This window comes from Platalea leucorodia (genome assembly GCF_965183815.1).
Source record: "Platalea leucorodia genome assembly, chromosome: 1".
NCBI lineage: Eukaryota > Metazoa > Chordata > Aves > Pelecaniformes > Threskiornithidae > Platalea > Platalea leucorodia.
Window position 1 is genome coordinate 55,810,193 of NC_138823.1, and position 16,695 is coordinate 55,826,887.

A 16,695-nucleotide genomic window follows, 5' to 3' on the forward strand; every position below is an offset into this window, starting at 1 on the left:
CCAGCCCGGAGAACCCCGTTTACATCTTAATTTCCTTTTAGCATCAGCCTTTCGGTGCCAGGGCAGGGCTCCTACGCTTGCGGTTTTCGCGGAAGGCTGAGCAGCGGCCTCCAACTAGTTCTTCCCACAGACTCCAGATTGTCTGTAAAAACAAAACAAAAGGGTTACGAAAAGCCAGCGCTTTCCCCCCTCTCTCGTATTTCCCCTTCCCCGTCCCGGTGCCTGGGAGCGGCGGCGGGGCGGGGGCGCGGGCAGGGCTCGGCCGCTGCCCCGGGGCCGGGCTGCTCGGGGCGGCGGCAGCCGGTCCCTCAGGGCCCCGGCCCGGCGGGACAGGTAGCCGCGGCGGCCCCAACTTCAGCGGCTGCAAGCTCTCGCCGGGGCCGGCCGGCGGCAAAGTTACCGAGACGCTTGGTGGAGATTTTTCATCTTTTTTTTTTTTTTTTTTTTTTTCCGGTTCTGCCTTCTCTCCCCCGCTGTCCGGGAACTTTCGACATCGTCCTGCCAGGCACGGAGCCACCTCCTCTGCAAACAAAGCCGCTCTCGGGGCGGCGGGGGGGGAAGGAGACTCGAGCGCTTCGCCTCCGCAGGCGACGGCCGCCACCGAAATCCTGTCAGCGGCGCCCCGCCGCTGCGAGCCCGCGCCGCCTCGCCCTCTAGCGGGGGAGAGCGGCGGCGCCGGCGGCTGGGCGTGACTTCCCCCGCTCCCCTCAGCCTGCCTGCCTGCCGGGGGGAGCCGCGAGTCAGTCCGGGAGCCGAGCTAAGCCGGGACTAACGGCGGCGCCGGGCGAAGAGACTCCGGGATTAAGGGTGCCCCCCCCCCCCCCCCCCCGCCCCGGGCAGCGCGGAGGGCGTGGGGCGTCCGCCCGGGGAGGCGGCGCGGGCCCTGGGGCGAGGGCAGCGGCGCGGCCGGAGGAAGGCAAGCCGGCGGGCGGGCAGCCCCCGGCCACTTCGCACCCCGCTTTGCCTCCCCTGACAAGCGAAGAGAGGGCGAGGAGGGGACAACAGCCCGGGGGGCACCAAGTGGGGGAGTCCGGCTCCCCCCTCCCCGCCTGCCCCACTGACTGGAGGGGGGCGAGAGGGGCGCCTCCTACTTTGGCAAACACTTTGGCACTTTGCTGGATCCGGAGCAGGAAAGGGTGGAAATATGGGGAAAGTTGGAACTTGCCTGGTTACTTTGGCCGGACTTTTGCTGGCGGCGGGAGCGCAGACGTTCACAGGTAAGGAGCCGCCTGGCCTGCCCCGGCGCCGGGCAGCGCTCCCGCGGGCGGGGCCGGCGGAGGGGCGAGGGGGGAAGCGCCGCGATTTCGGAGTCCGCTGGGTTTTGGCTCGGTTTTTTTGTTTTTCTTCTCTTTTTTTTTTTCTTTTCCTCCCCGTCCCGCTGGCGGGGCTGACACTTCAGAGCCGCTGCGTACACGGCGGGGAAAATAAAAGCGTCCGGAGGAGGAGAAGGCGGCGGCGGGATGCCGCTGGGTTTGCGCCCCCGTGCCCTGAGGGAAGGGCGGGAGGCTGGCGGGGCTCGGGCGGCCCGCGGGCAGGGCCGGGGGGGCGGGCGGGACTCGGGCTCGCCCCGGCGTTTCTCCGCCGCCGACTTCCCGAAAGTTTCCCGCTGCCCCGGCGCGGGAGGCGGAGGGGCGAGGTGAGCGGCCCCCGCCGCCCTCGCCTCCGCCGCTCCGCCCGGCCGCGGGGCTGACGACGGGGAAGGAAAACTTGGGGTGCCCCGCCGCCCCGCCTCGCCCCGCCGGTTCCTCCCTGGCCGCCCCCGGAGCTCCCCGCCTTCCGCGCTGCCCGTAGGTGCGGCTGCGAAACGCCGGCAGAGCCGGAGGTAAAGCCCTGGCCCCTCGTTTTCTGCAGCCCCCAAAATCGTCACCTGGGAGGGCAGGGCAGAAGCTGCCCGCGTCTGCGGGGTGCCAGCGTTCACATCCAGCGAAGAGCCCGGCAAAGTGCTCCCTCGACAGCGTTTTTCTGTCCCCCGAAGTCCCAGACCTGCAGATGGTTATCTTGGTCTCGAGTCTTCTGCCTGCACCCCTGTCCTATTCACACGTTGAAGAAACCCGTAATTTTAGACAGAAATTTGGATTGTGAAATAGTTCTGTGTGCTTCAGTGCAAAGAGTAACTTCAGATTTTTTGTTTGTTTGTTTTGTTCCTAACATGAAGTGAGTGCAACTGAAAAACACGTTAAATTGAAGACATCTGGTCTTCAGTTCATGCGAAGTGTGCTTTGATCTGGTGGGAAGCAATAGTTCTGACTCTCCTTGTTGCTCAGGCTGCAGAGTAGTTTATATTTTGTACATTACATGTTGCTTCTATGCTGCACTGTAGCTAAGCCAAGTTTTATGGCTAGGAGTTGGTGGTCTGTTTTAAAACTTTTTTAAAAATCAAAAAGAATTCTGGTTTTATGTTAGGTTCTAGGGACCTTTTGTATACGTAGCTGCACTTCCCCTAATTTCTCTCCAGCATTTTTACTGCAGATGAGACGGAAGATCTCTGAGCAGAAAAATGTTTTATACCGAGGTGATACATTACAATGATGAAATCTTTTCCAAACACTCATGTTAGGATGAAGCTATGCTCTGTAGTGCATTATGGAACTGAACTCATGTATATTAGCTCTATAACTCATTAATATTGGAAGTCTAGCGTCCAGACTTCAGTGAGAGCTCTTGCTGTATTAAGATAAATCCATAACTCATTGCTGACCTGCGTGAACTGTCTTACTTCTTGTTTAAAGTTAAGCTGGGGCAACTCTTCTTCTGGATATTTAAATGACTTGTGCGTGTGACATGCTGATACTATACTGGGGTCAGCATTTGAGTGCTGTTCATGTTGCTGAAGAACAATCCCACATTAGTGTTGGATTTGTATCATCTGCTGTATTCATTTGCATTGCTGCACACTGTGGTGGAAAGAACTGATATAAACCACAAACAATTCACAGATGACTTGTGCGTACAGTTATTCAAAGGGTGTGATTCCACCCCTTCTGAAGTACTGAATAACAGAGGCTGCGATTTACACACTTTGGTGAGATCGCAAAGGATATCACGGGATGCAGAATCTGTCCTGCTTTCTCCCCGTGTGTGTGTATGTACATGTATGTTAAATATTGACTGTAAAGATCATCTGTGAAGATGCACGTACAGATTTTTTTTCTTAATATTGATTCTTGGCACTCGGAACAAAATTGATGAAATTTCCATTTTTGTACTTTACCATTTGAAGTGCGTGCCTGGGAGTCATTTTTGCTTGGGGAAAAAGATTGCTGTTGCTTTTGTTAAAAGCTTGATGCATCAGTGTCATAGAAATTAAATTACAGAAAAATCCGTCCTTGAGTTGGGTAGTTATCTTTTGTAATAGCTGTCCCTTGTTGCAGATGGGAGTTATATGACTAACCTATAAAAAGTTTAAAAACAAGCAAAGAAAAAAGAAACAAAACGAACTCCACACATGTTCTAAGCAAAGAATAGCAGTGGGTGAGTTAAGTAATCTTTAGCATTTATAGTTCCATTTTTATTTTTACCCGTTTCTAAGATTACTGATTTGTTTTACAGAGATTGGTTCTAACATTACCGTCAGCTATTGTTTTATTTGGGTTTCTTATTTAGAAAATAATCTTACTGAAAGATCAGATCTTGGCTTTTTAAGGCCTGGAAGCTTTCAAGTAATCTTTTGAAAGCAGCTTAACAGTTAATAACAATGAGATTTTCTCTGAGTCTTTTACTAAAGAATTTAAAATTCTGGATTCATCAATTCAAGATGAAAATGGTCTCAAGAATTTGAATTGAAGAGATGTTACTGAAAACGCTGTCTTAAATGGACAATGCTGCTTGTCTTAAGTTTTTAAAAGCAGCTGGGGTCTTTCTGCAAGAGTAGTTTTGGGTTTGGGCTATTTGGTTTTTTTTTTTTAGTTTCTTTCTGAGAAGCTGTCACACACATAATTTAGCTGTTTTTGTTTATAAGTTTAACATAAATGTTATTAAGCGGTCCCATGAGAAGACTGAATGCTAATGTTACAAAAGTTCCTGAAACGTGGTGTTCCTGTCATATGAAATGCCACCTGGCTCCACTGTGTTCCTTCTTCCATCTCCTTGGTAGATTATTCAGGCTAGGGAAAGCAATCCACTCCTGTAAGAGATTTAGGTCAAACACAGAGATGTGGAAGGTTAGAAGGGACATGGTAAGCCTAAATATTAGGTCTTCTATAAAATTAAGGGTCTGGATGAGTTCTGTCAAATACCAAAATGGGGAGCTGAAATTGAAGGCAAGGAGATGTGTAATAGAACTCGGAAACTGTGTTTTTATGAAGGCATCGTGTTCAGATAGATGTAAATTTGCACACAGCCTGAATTCTGAGATTGGTGCTTCTTGCTTATAACCTGAATCTGACCGAGGGAGGGCTATTATTAGGCTGTTATATTCTCTTTTGCTATGGAAAGTGACAAGGTTGTATATTAACACACTCCTTTTATGCTACTGGTTTTAAAAGTTTTAGTTTTTCTCTGAGAAGGGATGAGTCCTATTGCAGTGAGAGAGAGATATGGACAGACGGACGGACTGACTAAAAGTGCTTGTAGGAGGCCATTCATAATGAACTTTGCACCAGGACTAGTGGCAATTATGAGGAGAAGAAGAGGAGGAGTAAAAGTGCTGGACAAAAATTGAAAATTGCTTTTCCTAGTGACTAGTAAAGGTTTTACATCGAGAATAGTGGTCCTCAAGCTATTTCATGGATTAAAAATACAAAAACTTGCATTCCGAATAGATGTTGTGCCTTATATTCATCTATTTAATTTTTGGGTGTAGGCACTTTAAAAACAAGAATCACGTTTTCCAAAAACAGATGTAAGGAAGAAGTTTGACACGCTGAAGTTGAAAGCCACTGTGACGATGTTGATGTTGGGTGACTGCAGAGAGGGAAGATGAAAAGAAAGAATATAGGTTAAGTCTTCATAGGTCCTATCCCCGCTGAAATGAAGCTCCTGGCAATCGGAGCAATGTATAGAAAATAAAAAGTTTCTGGTATAATTAACTGTGTTTAAAGAGATTTCTCAGAGTATTCAGGATCTCTGTTTGGAAGTCTTTAATAGCTATTCTGATCACTTTACCAGCAAAGAGCTCCAAGTGTGGTTATATCTCATTTTAACAAATTCTGCTTTTGCTTGCGTTGCTTATTCCACCTGCTTTCCTTCTTCTCCACCCATCCATCAAGTCCGTATCCCTGCACTTCCTAAGGGAAGTAACATATGCTGGTGAAAATGCAGCTTTATTAGTGGCTGACACAGTTGTCAGCTCATCAACAAAACTATTCCAGTTAAAGTTCATAGTGCAGACTTGGCCTCGCTAAACAGCAAGAGCTTTGGGGGAAGATTCTCAAACCAAACTTCTCGCTGTCAGGTGAATGACTTGATTTGTGTTTTCCACCTAAGAGTATTCATATTTAAAATACTTCAGCAAATTAATGGAAACACGTTGGAAGAATTGGCTTCTAAATATGTCTCTTTTTTTTCTTCTACTTTTTTTTTTTAAAAAACTTTTGACAGTTAGAAACAGATGAAATAAAGTTTGTGTTACCCTGTAAAATGGGATGTACTTCAGAATGCTTCAGGTAAAAATGAGAGTCTGAGCTTTGGAAGTGGCACAGTGTCAAAAAAGAAACTGTGTGGTAGGTATGTGGGTTGAATTTTTAAATTTACTTTATTTAGCTATTCTGGTCTTGTTCTGGTGTCAAAAGTTAGTAGTGAAACCTCATCAGAAAATAAAAATAAATCCTACAAAATATTACGAGGATATAATAACACTGGGGAAAAAAATCCTGTGATGTTTATTTGGTCTCATGATTTAGCAATTGTCAGAATCCACGAGGAAGACAAATCAGAGAGTCCTGAAACAATATAGCAGCATATAATTTATGAAAAAAATAACATATTTGTTGCTCACAGAAGTTGCTAGATTGACAGCTAGAGAGACCAAATCCTCAGGCAAATCCCAAAACATGTTAGGATAGAGCGAGTAAGCTTCTGAACTCCACCTCACTAATGTCATTTGAGTCTGACCTGAAAAAATCTGGAGAGGTTTATGTTTCGTGTGTGCTCGCTCATACACTTAGATGGTCAACGAATGTGTCAAACAGCCTAGTTGCCAGTGGCTAGGTCAGTTTTCCACATTACTGCTGAGACAACCCGTTCAGTTCGCATCGTTAGATTCGGCTAGGGGAAGGTAATAGGTGTAGACTTGATAGAACAAAGTCCAGTGATGCTGTGGGGTCAGGACCTGTGAACTGATCCTGTATTTCACACGTTGCAACTTTATGCTAAAGGAAATGCCATTTGAGAGGGAGATCTCTTGTGTTTAAAGCTCGTTAGTATCGCTGTCAGACACTTATTTGAGGTAGCTACATCACTAAGTTTTAAAGATGTTTCCCCAGAAAATGACATGCTTTTATGAACTCTTCAGCTCACGTTTACGACTCTTGAGTAAAGAAATTGTTCTGAAAATTTTTCCAGGAATAAATTGTTTGTTGATGTGCGAATGCAGCTTAATTATCTGCTCAGTTTCTGTAGGAAAAATTGAGAGAGTCCTTTTTATTTCATTTGATTTTGCTGATAACTTCCATATCTTTATTTCTGATTTCATGTGTAATGTTATCAATGTATTAAAAAGGATTTCAAGAAACCAAAACCAATTTGGGGCATGTGGTCATATATGTAGGGGGAAAAAAAAAAAAAAAGTCTAGCAATAAATTTTACAGTGTCACTTTTTTCACCCCACTATGTTCCCATACTTCTTTCTGATTTTTGTAGTGTCGTCATGAGTTTTGCCTGCTGTGATCTGCTGCTGATCACTAGGTGTAGCTGCATCTCTAAATCCACTTTTCTAAGCATAGAAAGAGGAAGGGCTGTAAACTGGGCTTTATGATAACGTAGGTGTATTTGGAGCTGGGGAGGTGTGAAAATATATGATGGCTTCTTGTGACCTAGAGAATTTTAATCCATTGGTGGCTTGTTTGCACCAGCTTGATTACAATACAAATGAACTTCTAATTACTTTTGAAAAGGCTGATTTTGGTATCGGTGTTAGTGTGCAACAGAAGGATGAATGAATGCTCTAAAATAGCAAAAATACATAATAAAATAGATGAAATTAAAAAGAAATTGTCAGTACTTTCCTAGTGGTTTAAATGCCAGTGTTATTGCTATAGAGATCTGATAAGGTTATATCTTAACCATCTTGATTGATCCTTGTCTTAAAGAAAAGCTTAAGTGTGTGTAGTATATGTCTTCTCACAACCTATTAAGAAGCTTTCTGTTCCGTTCAAAATAACTATTTTCAGAAATGATGTTGCTGTCAGTGGAATTCTGTACTGATTTTGGGAATAATGCGTTGTGTTGGTTTTTAAGCCGTGTGACATCCATTAATATTACGAGGAGGTACAGAGGCTAAGTCCCCACATATGCTCTAAAAAGACATTTTTGTGCCCAGATTTCTGAGAGTAATAACAGTAAAAATAAAGGTGTATTTATGGCTTTAGCACATACTCATGCTCAGTAGCTGCAGGGAATAGGAAAGAAGTGTCTCAGCCAGAAGTGTCTGACCCTTTGCCACAGAAGGAGCAATGGTAGGAAACAAAGTAATGACCACATTTGTTCAGACAAAACCATGGCTTTATTAGCAGGAGGGAGTTCTGAAAACAGGTTAGAATTAGGGTGGTTGGGGGGAAAGGTGGGAAGGAAGGTATAACATTTTCTGGAAGAGTGAGAAATGATAAACCTTACTGGAAGAGACGATGTTCTAGACAAAAAGCTGAAGTCCTAAAGGCAGCTAAATTACATCTGGAAAACAGAAATGGATTTATAATTATTCACATTTTCTTATTTTTGTCATCTTAGTTTTTGAACACGTTTGTCTTTAGTAATATATTCAAGGCTCGAATATGTCTTCTGACAGCTTTACATAGCAATAGTTGATTATCTTTACACATATGATTAAGTGTAATGATGTTAATGAATCTTTAATTTTTTTCTGTGGAATGATGTAAAACCAACATTTTGCTTATGAGTGTGTTTGTTTTCCCTCTCCCCCTGCCATGTGTAATCTGCCCTGATTTAGAGAGCAGTAAGTTTTGGTTACAGTAGGACTTTTTGAGGGGTAGATTGCCCCCCCCCCCGCTTTTTTTTTTTAAATCTTCTTCAATGTTAAGCTATTACAAATATCTTTTACAGCATTGTTTTGTTAATCACAAGAAATGTGTTTTTGCTCTGGAATAACTAGCAGCTAATTACCTCTTTCATCACTTTAGCTCTTCATCTTCTAGGAGAATGAAATAGAGCATCACATGCCTGTATTAGAGCAGGGGTTTTTTTTGGTTGGTTGGGGGTTTTTTTGGTTGGGTTTGTTTTTTTTTTTTTGTTGTTGTTGTTGCTTTTGGCTTTTTTTGAGGTTTACAGCACACTTATTTTGGGGAAGTTTTCAGAAAGATTGTGCTCTATTACCTTGAATCCTATTGCCTCTTTTATCCTTAATTCTAAAATCAACTATTGTTTAGACTTTTTATTTTTGAAAGTAATGTACTGGATAGAATATTTTTCTCTGTGGCCCTTTGTTTTAATTCTGTAGCCCATAAAGGTAGGCTGATTAGATGAAAGAACTGTTTAGTTGTGCTGATGAGATTCTGACATAAAATTGAGGAGGATATTACGGGAGTTTCTGTGCACTTTCAGGTGGACGGATAGTGGACCAGTAATGTCTTGAGGTTTTCATAATGGAGTTGTTCTTACAGGTAAATGAATAGAGGGCTTCTTGCATTTGTTTTTCTGGTGAATATAGACTAGACTGTGTAAATCATTTCCATCCATGATGTGCACTTCTATACTTGTGTATATACTTGTAATCTATTGCACTAATTTGTATGTCTGTGTCTTAAAAAGTTGAGGAATTATTACCCTTTAGCAGACTTGCATTTTTTATGGTGTACTCACAGCAGAGGTGGTTGCAGGGGGAAAAAAGAATATTACCAGGTTATATCTCAAGCAGAGGCTGAGATTTCCTAAAGGCATTCACATTGTCCTCTACCTGCATAGAAACTCCCGTTCATCTCACTTCTGCCATTTTCACGTTTACAGCTTTTCGCTGTTGCAACAAACAGATCAGCTAACAGTTGAAAACAAACACGCGAGTCAATTGCCATCTCGATGAACTGTGTTAGGCCCCAGATCAGACACAACTGTTTTCTCTGTGGTTGTTTGGTATAGTTGCTGTCTCTTCTTCTGCGATTTGTATATTTGTTTGCTTTGCAAAGAAAAATTTCATTATTACTTACTCCCTCTTTCATCCTTCTAGTAAATAAAATCACTGCGAGAAGTCTAATGTTTCCTAACAAGTCTACAACCTGTTCAGAGTGTGCTCACAGGCTTGGTAGAAACCTGTGAGGAAATAGGTTTGTTTCAAGGTTTGACACTGTTTGCATATCTGTATAGGACTATGTATAATCTATTGTAATTACAGTGATGTTTCTATCAACCAATATAATTCAGAATCAACAGTGTTCTGGTCATTACAATTTTTGGAACTTATTACTATTTTGATAGTGTAAGACCTCTTTTACTTAATTGTTTTAAGATGTGTCATATAATTTTAACCAGGAAATTATTTTCTCAGTGGAACTTTCTGAGCCTGGAGATTTTTCTGGTTCCACGTTGGGATGACATAGCCTAACATGAATCATACCACTGGAGCACAGCAGGAAAAAGACAGATATATATTTTAACTCCTGTTGTGATAGTCAGTTGCTTAGTGATCAGAACTCCTACATAGGTGTGGGAGACCTGGATTTAAGTCTGTGCTCTGGCATTTGACTGTGATATGGGTGGGGATCTTCATAGCTAGGCTTTTTCGTTCTTTTTGTGGGTTTTTGTTTAGTTTTGACCAGTAGGATATTTTTCATGGTTGAGAGATCTGCTAAATTTCCATTAAAAAAAAAAAAAAGTGACAGTTCAGAACACCCCAACGTATTTAGAGAAAATCTACAGCAGCCACTTGTCACAACCTCTAACTTCAGTTTTCCCTAGAAACTCAACAATGTGCTTAAATACTGTCACATGTTTAGGAGATAGAGACAGTTGTGGACATTTCCAGGAACTATAGTACTCAGTGGGGTAGTTCTTATGTTAATGACTGAGAATTGCTATAGCCCTTTTTCCTTTAATGTTACCTCTTCTGAATTCTGCCGAGTAGATGAAGATTATTTTACAAATCACTGCATTCAACACTTTAATATGAGCACTTTACATAACACATCACTTAAGCTGTTTTTCTTTTTAACTTCTGCAGAGACAGCTATTACTGAAGTAATTTCTCAGTTATGTAAGATAAATTGTTGTCCCAGTAATAATTTTAAGACACTGTGCAGTTGATGCCCCCTTTACTGTGTCCGAGAGATGTCATCTTGATTCAGTCCTGGCTCAGGAGAAAACCTTTGCAAGCAGCTTTCTAAATGTGAAAGCAACTGTTTGGGGTTAGGTCTGTGAGTGTCACAGGAAACCAACAAAACCAAAACACAATTAAAGTTAATATTTATTTAAAACCTTAGAGCTTGAAAATGTGAAATGGAAGCCTGTATATTGCCCAGCATTACTACCTTCTGTTTATAGTGACAGCAAAGCACATGGATTGAAGACCACGCATAAAGTTCATGAGGTGTGTTTTATTTAGTTTTACTTTAAGAATTGTTGTTAGAATTGCCTACATAAATCTAGGCTAGTAAGGGATTTCTGAGAATTAGCCTAGCATTTTCATTTGGGGATTTGGAAAACACTGGGGTTTGACTGTTTTATTTATTTAAGTGTGTTTGAGACAAGCACACACCCTTTAGAGCAAATATGCATTTAAGTTGCGTAGGGCCCAGGAGCCCAAGACAAGTTGAAATACACTCTTGGCAAATAAAAAACTGGCTTCTGCAGCAGCCGTGCAGCAGCGGCAGACATGGATTGGGGTTTTTAAACAAGTCTCGCAGAAGCTTCAGAGCTGGATCTTTACATGTACAGTTGCTTAACAGAAAATCAGTCTGTCAGCTTACTTCTTTGCATCCTGAATATTGGGGAGTTAAATGTTACCCACATTAAAAACTTTACACAACCACAAAAAGGTGCGAACATAAAAAGCCTTAAAATGTTCTTCAAGTTGAAGTACAGTATCTAGCATAAGATTATCCATGCAGGGAAATGCTATGGAATAGCATTAAGAATAATTATTAATCCTTAAGAATAATATTACTCAGCTACTTGTGTTCTATTTTCAACCATAGACAAACATACCGCTCTGCTTGTGAGCTGATTCACTGGCAGATCCATTCCTGAATGTGCGCTTCAGCCCTGTTCACATGTACCTTCCTTTGTCGTATAGTGGACTTGGAGTCGTGAAGTACAGAGAGTAATTTTGTGTTGGGAGTAGCGGTGGAGCTTAGGTATTGCATATATTCAGGCTGAGAAGTTCAGATAAAGACTGTCTGGGCTTGGTCTGTCTATATTGCCAGGGTTGCTTCAAGGGGAATTAGGGAATATAAACTGTGCATGCATTGTCTGCTGCTTCTGAAATTCTTTCTCTGATTTCTACAGAGAAACAGATACAGTCTTTGGAAGTCTAAATACTTATTTTGGAAGAGATACCTGTTATGACTCAGTGATGAATGGAAATAGAAAGCAGCTGTGGACTCATTCTGGCATCAGCCAGGAACGACTTTGGAGGTTTCGGTTACATGCAATGGGTCGCAGGTTACGCTGCAACATGGAAACTTGTATTTTGAAAGTTATTGCATGACCATCAGTTCTGTTGCATTTGTTGCAAAAATGGCATCAGTTGCTGATGTGTAGCCCAAACTCAAAGACTTTGTAATGAAAACGGTCCGTATTTTTGAAGATCTCGGTTTCAAAATTAATATAAACTTGCGGCTCCCTGAATTGGTCCATGGTAAATCTGCGTCAGTGAAGTAGTATCTGACACGCTTGTTTGCTTCAAATCAATGCTCGTAGTGGGTGGATCACAGGAGTTTTGCAAACCACAGTTTGGGAACCACTCACTGTGAGTGAGAAATCACACTTTTCCAGAAATGGCTCTGTTAAAGTCTTCACAAATTGCAGAGTGCCATGCTAGATTTGCAGCAGTGAAAAATTAGTTCTGGCTTGTATGCCAGAATTAGATGATGTGTATTTCTGGACCTTTGGGAGCAGAACTGCAAAAAAATCAGATCTGTATGCTTGAAACTGGCATTGAGTAAATACGTGACATTCACCAGCAGCCCCATTCACATGATTTCAGTGCTTTGACTCTACACAGTGGTCTAGCAATAAAAGAAAGAATTGGCCAATTATAGTAATCTGCTAGAGCTGCATACTCTGGAATTTTGTGCACAGGAAGAGGGAGGGTTCTTACCTGCTCTGAGTTCCATCTAAAATTGCACTTTAGTACCGTCTGTTCCACAGCAAATAACATACATATTTAACAAAACTGTTAACCACCAGGCCACCTTTAAGAATATATTGCTTACCTGCCGCCTCCTGTGCTCTCTCCACCTGCTTTTCCCTGTTCACGTCTGCTCCTCATCACCATGTTCCACAAATCACAAATCATTTGTGCCTTCCTCTGCCACCTCCATCCTTTGGGCAGCTGTGACTGAGCTGAGACTGGAGGATGGTAGCTCTGATTTAGGATGTCCTGTGGTGCAACGGGCCACTCTGTTGCCTGTACAGTTTGGACATCCACGTGCACATTTTTGAGAAAGCCCCAGAGCCTCTGGGGGGGCTATGACAGAAACTTGGGGATACAATTCCTGACTGCCTGAGTATTATTCATAACAAGGTAGGTTGTTTTTTTTGGTTTGGTTTTGTTTGGGGTTTTTTTTTTGTTTGTTTGATTGTTTTTTTTTCCTGGAGACAAATAAGATCAAAATGGTCCCATGCATGTGCTAACACACATGCCAGCAAAGCATGTGCTTATGAGTAAGTACTGTAAGCGAGTGAGGTTTAAGTCTTACTTTGCATTGAGTGCAGTCACACTGAGCACTTGATAGGAACAGCAGGCAGTGCTAGTGGAAAATGAGATACTGTGGCCAGATCTAGATTTCAGACCAGATGGACGTTATTCATAATATTATTTGGGTGTGAATGGATTTTACTAGAGTGTGAAGTAAACTGATGAAGATTTTTTGTTTGTTTGTTTTTCAAGCTAAAAAGAATTAGTAATACTGGCACTATTTATACAAACACAAACTCAAAACCTAAAGATGAGTACAGTCGGTTTGGGTGTACTATTAAAGTAATTACGGGAAGTTCCTGTTGACACAATAATTGCAAGTAAATCGGGTGTTAACACAAGTCAACATGAACACACCAATATCAGCATTTTGTAGAAATGTAGTTGCACCTATAATTTTCTGGAAATGGGAACAGCAGTTTTTGGACACAGCAATTGAAATTTTAGTTCCTTGGTAATAAGCAGAGTGTTTTTTGCCTATTCAGCCTGCCTTTGAAAATTCATCTGGAATATTTTTTCTGCATGGACAAAGTGCCACTAAGTAGTATGCTAGAGGTATCAGCTCTTTCCTAAATCTTTTCATCATTGTTTACGGGGAGAAGGTGCAGAATCTTGTATTGCGTATGTCTGCTTCCTTTCTTAATAGATACAGAATAAATGCTGTATGCAAAGATTTAGAAAATGGTTGCTTCTTTATGCAAATCCTGTGGTTAAATGTTGTATAATATCCATACCTTGGGCTAACCTGTGTTTTGTGCATGCCGACGTGTTAATTTTGGCCCTTGTTTTTATGTGCACTTCTAATGCCTATAAATGCATATGTGTTCTGTGCTATCAGTACGTATTTTTACCAGTTAAAATTGTGCTTTAAGATGAGCTCAAAAGTTCCCACTCTGTACTTAGTGTGCAAATTATTAACGTGGTTCCTATTGATGAAAGTTCAATATATGAGCAGGATGCTGGCCATGCTCACATCATTCTGTACAATGCAATATATGTTCTGTGCAGAAGCTGAAGTGGTCTATTAAAGCATTCAAGTTCTCACTCCATATTGAGAGCAGAAGATTCCTTCTTAATCCTCATATGGCTGATTTCTCTGCCAGAGTGTTAATAGATAGTCTAATTTGTGAGCTAAATTACTAATTGTATTATGAGTCTAAACCTTATTAAGCCTTTTGTGTAGAATTAGATCACAGAGCTTTGGGAAGCTGAATACTGGTTGGGTTCTGTCTCCTCTCTTTTAATGACAGGAGCAAGTTTTACTGGTGTCTCTTCTTCAGAGCTGCATAGCTCTGAGACTGCAACTGATTTCTTTTGCTGCCTTCTACAGTATTGACAGAATTGTAAGTTTGAAAAGCAGGGTGACTTTGAGAGTGGTTGAAGATTTCCAAGCAGGGTCTCAGTTATCTGAAAGCAGTAGGATTCTGTGTTTAGCTGAGGTGAGGCCATGATTGGGAATATAAAAGGGTTACTCTGTGATCTTGTGTACGCACACTGTGTGGAGGTTCAGCTATGTGGGAATTGTTGAAATCGTGCAAAAGCTTTAAAATGGCTGCAGTTATATAACGAGTTTGCTAGAGGTATATTCCTGTAAGAGTTCAGGTAGATGAACTCTTAACTTCAACAAATCACTTGAGTTAGATTTTTATTTCCAAAGATGTTCACTAGCCACCTAGAGATGGAGGATACTTCCCTTATCGCTCAGCTGTGCTGCTAGATTTTATGAGCACTCCTCATCTGTTTCTGTGCAAATCTGGCTGGGTCAACTGAGACTATTTTCAGAGGCGGTTCATGCTCCCCACTCTGACTTTGCTCTGGAGTCAGCCTGCTAATGCAGCCCGGTTGGAGATGGAGCTGATTGCCTCCAGCGGTGGATCAGTAATAGACAAACAAAGTGGGACTTAATGGATTTTGACATCACTTGCAATAAATTTTTATGTTGATGTGGAAGAAGGCTGTGAACTATTGCGCCTTTGATACAGGAATATTGCACCCATGGTAATTCATTTTCTTTAAGAGAAAATATTCACAGCTGCTCCATGCATTTTCCTGTGTATACACGAGATAGAATTGCAATGGTATCAAGTTTTACTCTATGCACGTTACTCTATACGCAACAGCACTCTAAGCTGTTGCGAGAGACTATTCTTATTCTACACCTGAAACTATCAGGGCCCTGTATGTACTTAATGGCTTTGCTTTTTACTGCCGTAAATTAGTGCCATTTGAAATGCATGGACAATAACTGAAAATAATAGGATACATAGCTTGTGTCACATCATCTTATATTTTTAAAGAGCTTTTTCTGTTTTTGCATCACATTTAGTAATATACTTTGTAGAGTGTATTAATAAAAAATTCTGTGTCTGTCCTGAGAGAGAAAATTCAGAGGCTTCTGCATTGTTCTGTTCCATGTGCATTGGTTCTCTCAGCCTACACGCTGCGTATTTATTATGTTACTGTGAGTAGAGCAGCCAAAAGTCATTGCCAAGAGCTAATTGTCTTCAGGTGTGTCTGTAGAAGCCTGTATTTGTTAGGGGTTTCTGTGTAGCTCCCAAATTGATTATCGTGCTTGTTAAAGTATTTTGGTAGGTGAATAGTTTTTGAGAGAGTTTTTGTATGTTTTTAAAAAAAATTGTAGTGTTTACTTATTTAAATGCAGTATATCTTGAGACCAAAGCTTAAGAGCACTGAAGGGGGGGCAATCATGCTGAAACTCACAATTTACCTTATCTACCTCTTGGTAACAACTGCAACTGGCACTGGCTTAGATTTGCAGATGAAATAATTTTGGGATCCAGGAATGACAGAACTTCAGAGTTTTTGCATACTTTGTGAGAGGCATGGCTAGGAATGTAATGATTGTACCAAATCAGGCTACTTCTTCTGTAGTAGAGAATAATGCAGGCCATTGAGGCACATACTTTGTTAGAAAGGCTGAACTAACGTTATAAACCTTACAGGCCTAACCTTATGTCCTGGGAGGGACGGCAGTATGCTGTGTATGTATTTAAAAAGGCAAGTCAATTGCTGTGTGCCCATCCTGAGAGCTCTAGCCCCTTGTGAGAAAGGATTTCATACACCCCTGCACCCCTGGCCTTGCTTTCTGGCAAGTAAAGCACAGGTGGATGTTATCCAGGACACTGGTTATCTTGCTGTTCACTTGTCTTGACACTGGTTTGTAGGTTGACCAGGCAGATGCTGTTTCTGACTGACTTAGGTGTGTGTTAGCAGGAGAGGACAGACTAGGCTGCCAAGACCCTCTATATCCACATCCCTGCCCACTTGCCATCTTTTCCTCCATCTCTAGACTCTGTGCTTAAAAAGTGCTTTATGAAGTGTGTCTTTCTGCTCTGATTTTTGTTAAATAGTCTTGGTAACTTTCTTAGTCTGGCCTTGATTGTTTTTATTTATTTGTGGCATTTGTTTGATTTTGTTTTTTGCCTTAGGATGAGAAGCGGTAACTGAACATCGGTAGCATTCCCATGGTTGTATTTGTGTTCTTTTTGTACAAGAGGTTAGGTTCCCATAGAAAATGGGAAGAGCAAATTAGAAGGGTCAGCATTATTTCACATCGCTATTAAGTACAAGTGTCTTTTACTGGAGGTAGTACAACAGAAAACAGAGCATTGAGTCATGCCTTGTGTCTTTTAGGGGTGGTAGCACTGTGTATA

The 16,695-nt window shown here is 41.9% G+C and overlaps 1 protein-coding gene across 3 annotated transcripts in view; it reads left to right on the forward strand.

Moving 5' to 3' along the window:
* The first annotated feature begins 869 nt into the window (after nucleotides 1-869).
* Nucleotides 870-16,695, forward strand: part of PTPRM (protein tyrosine phosphatase receptor type M) — a 490,843-nt gene continuing 475,017 nt past the window's right edge. For all 3 annotated transcript variants that reach the window (XM_082320958.1, XM_082320956.1, XM_082320957.1), the window contains exon 1: nucleotides 870-1,217. In XM_082320958.1, coding sequence (XP_082177084.1) covers nucleotides 1,145-1,217 — 73 coding nt within the window. In that variant the 5' untranslated portion in view covers nucleotides 870-1,144. The remainder of the gene's footprint in view (nucleotides 1,218-16,695) is intronic.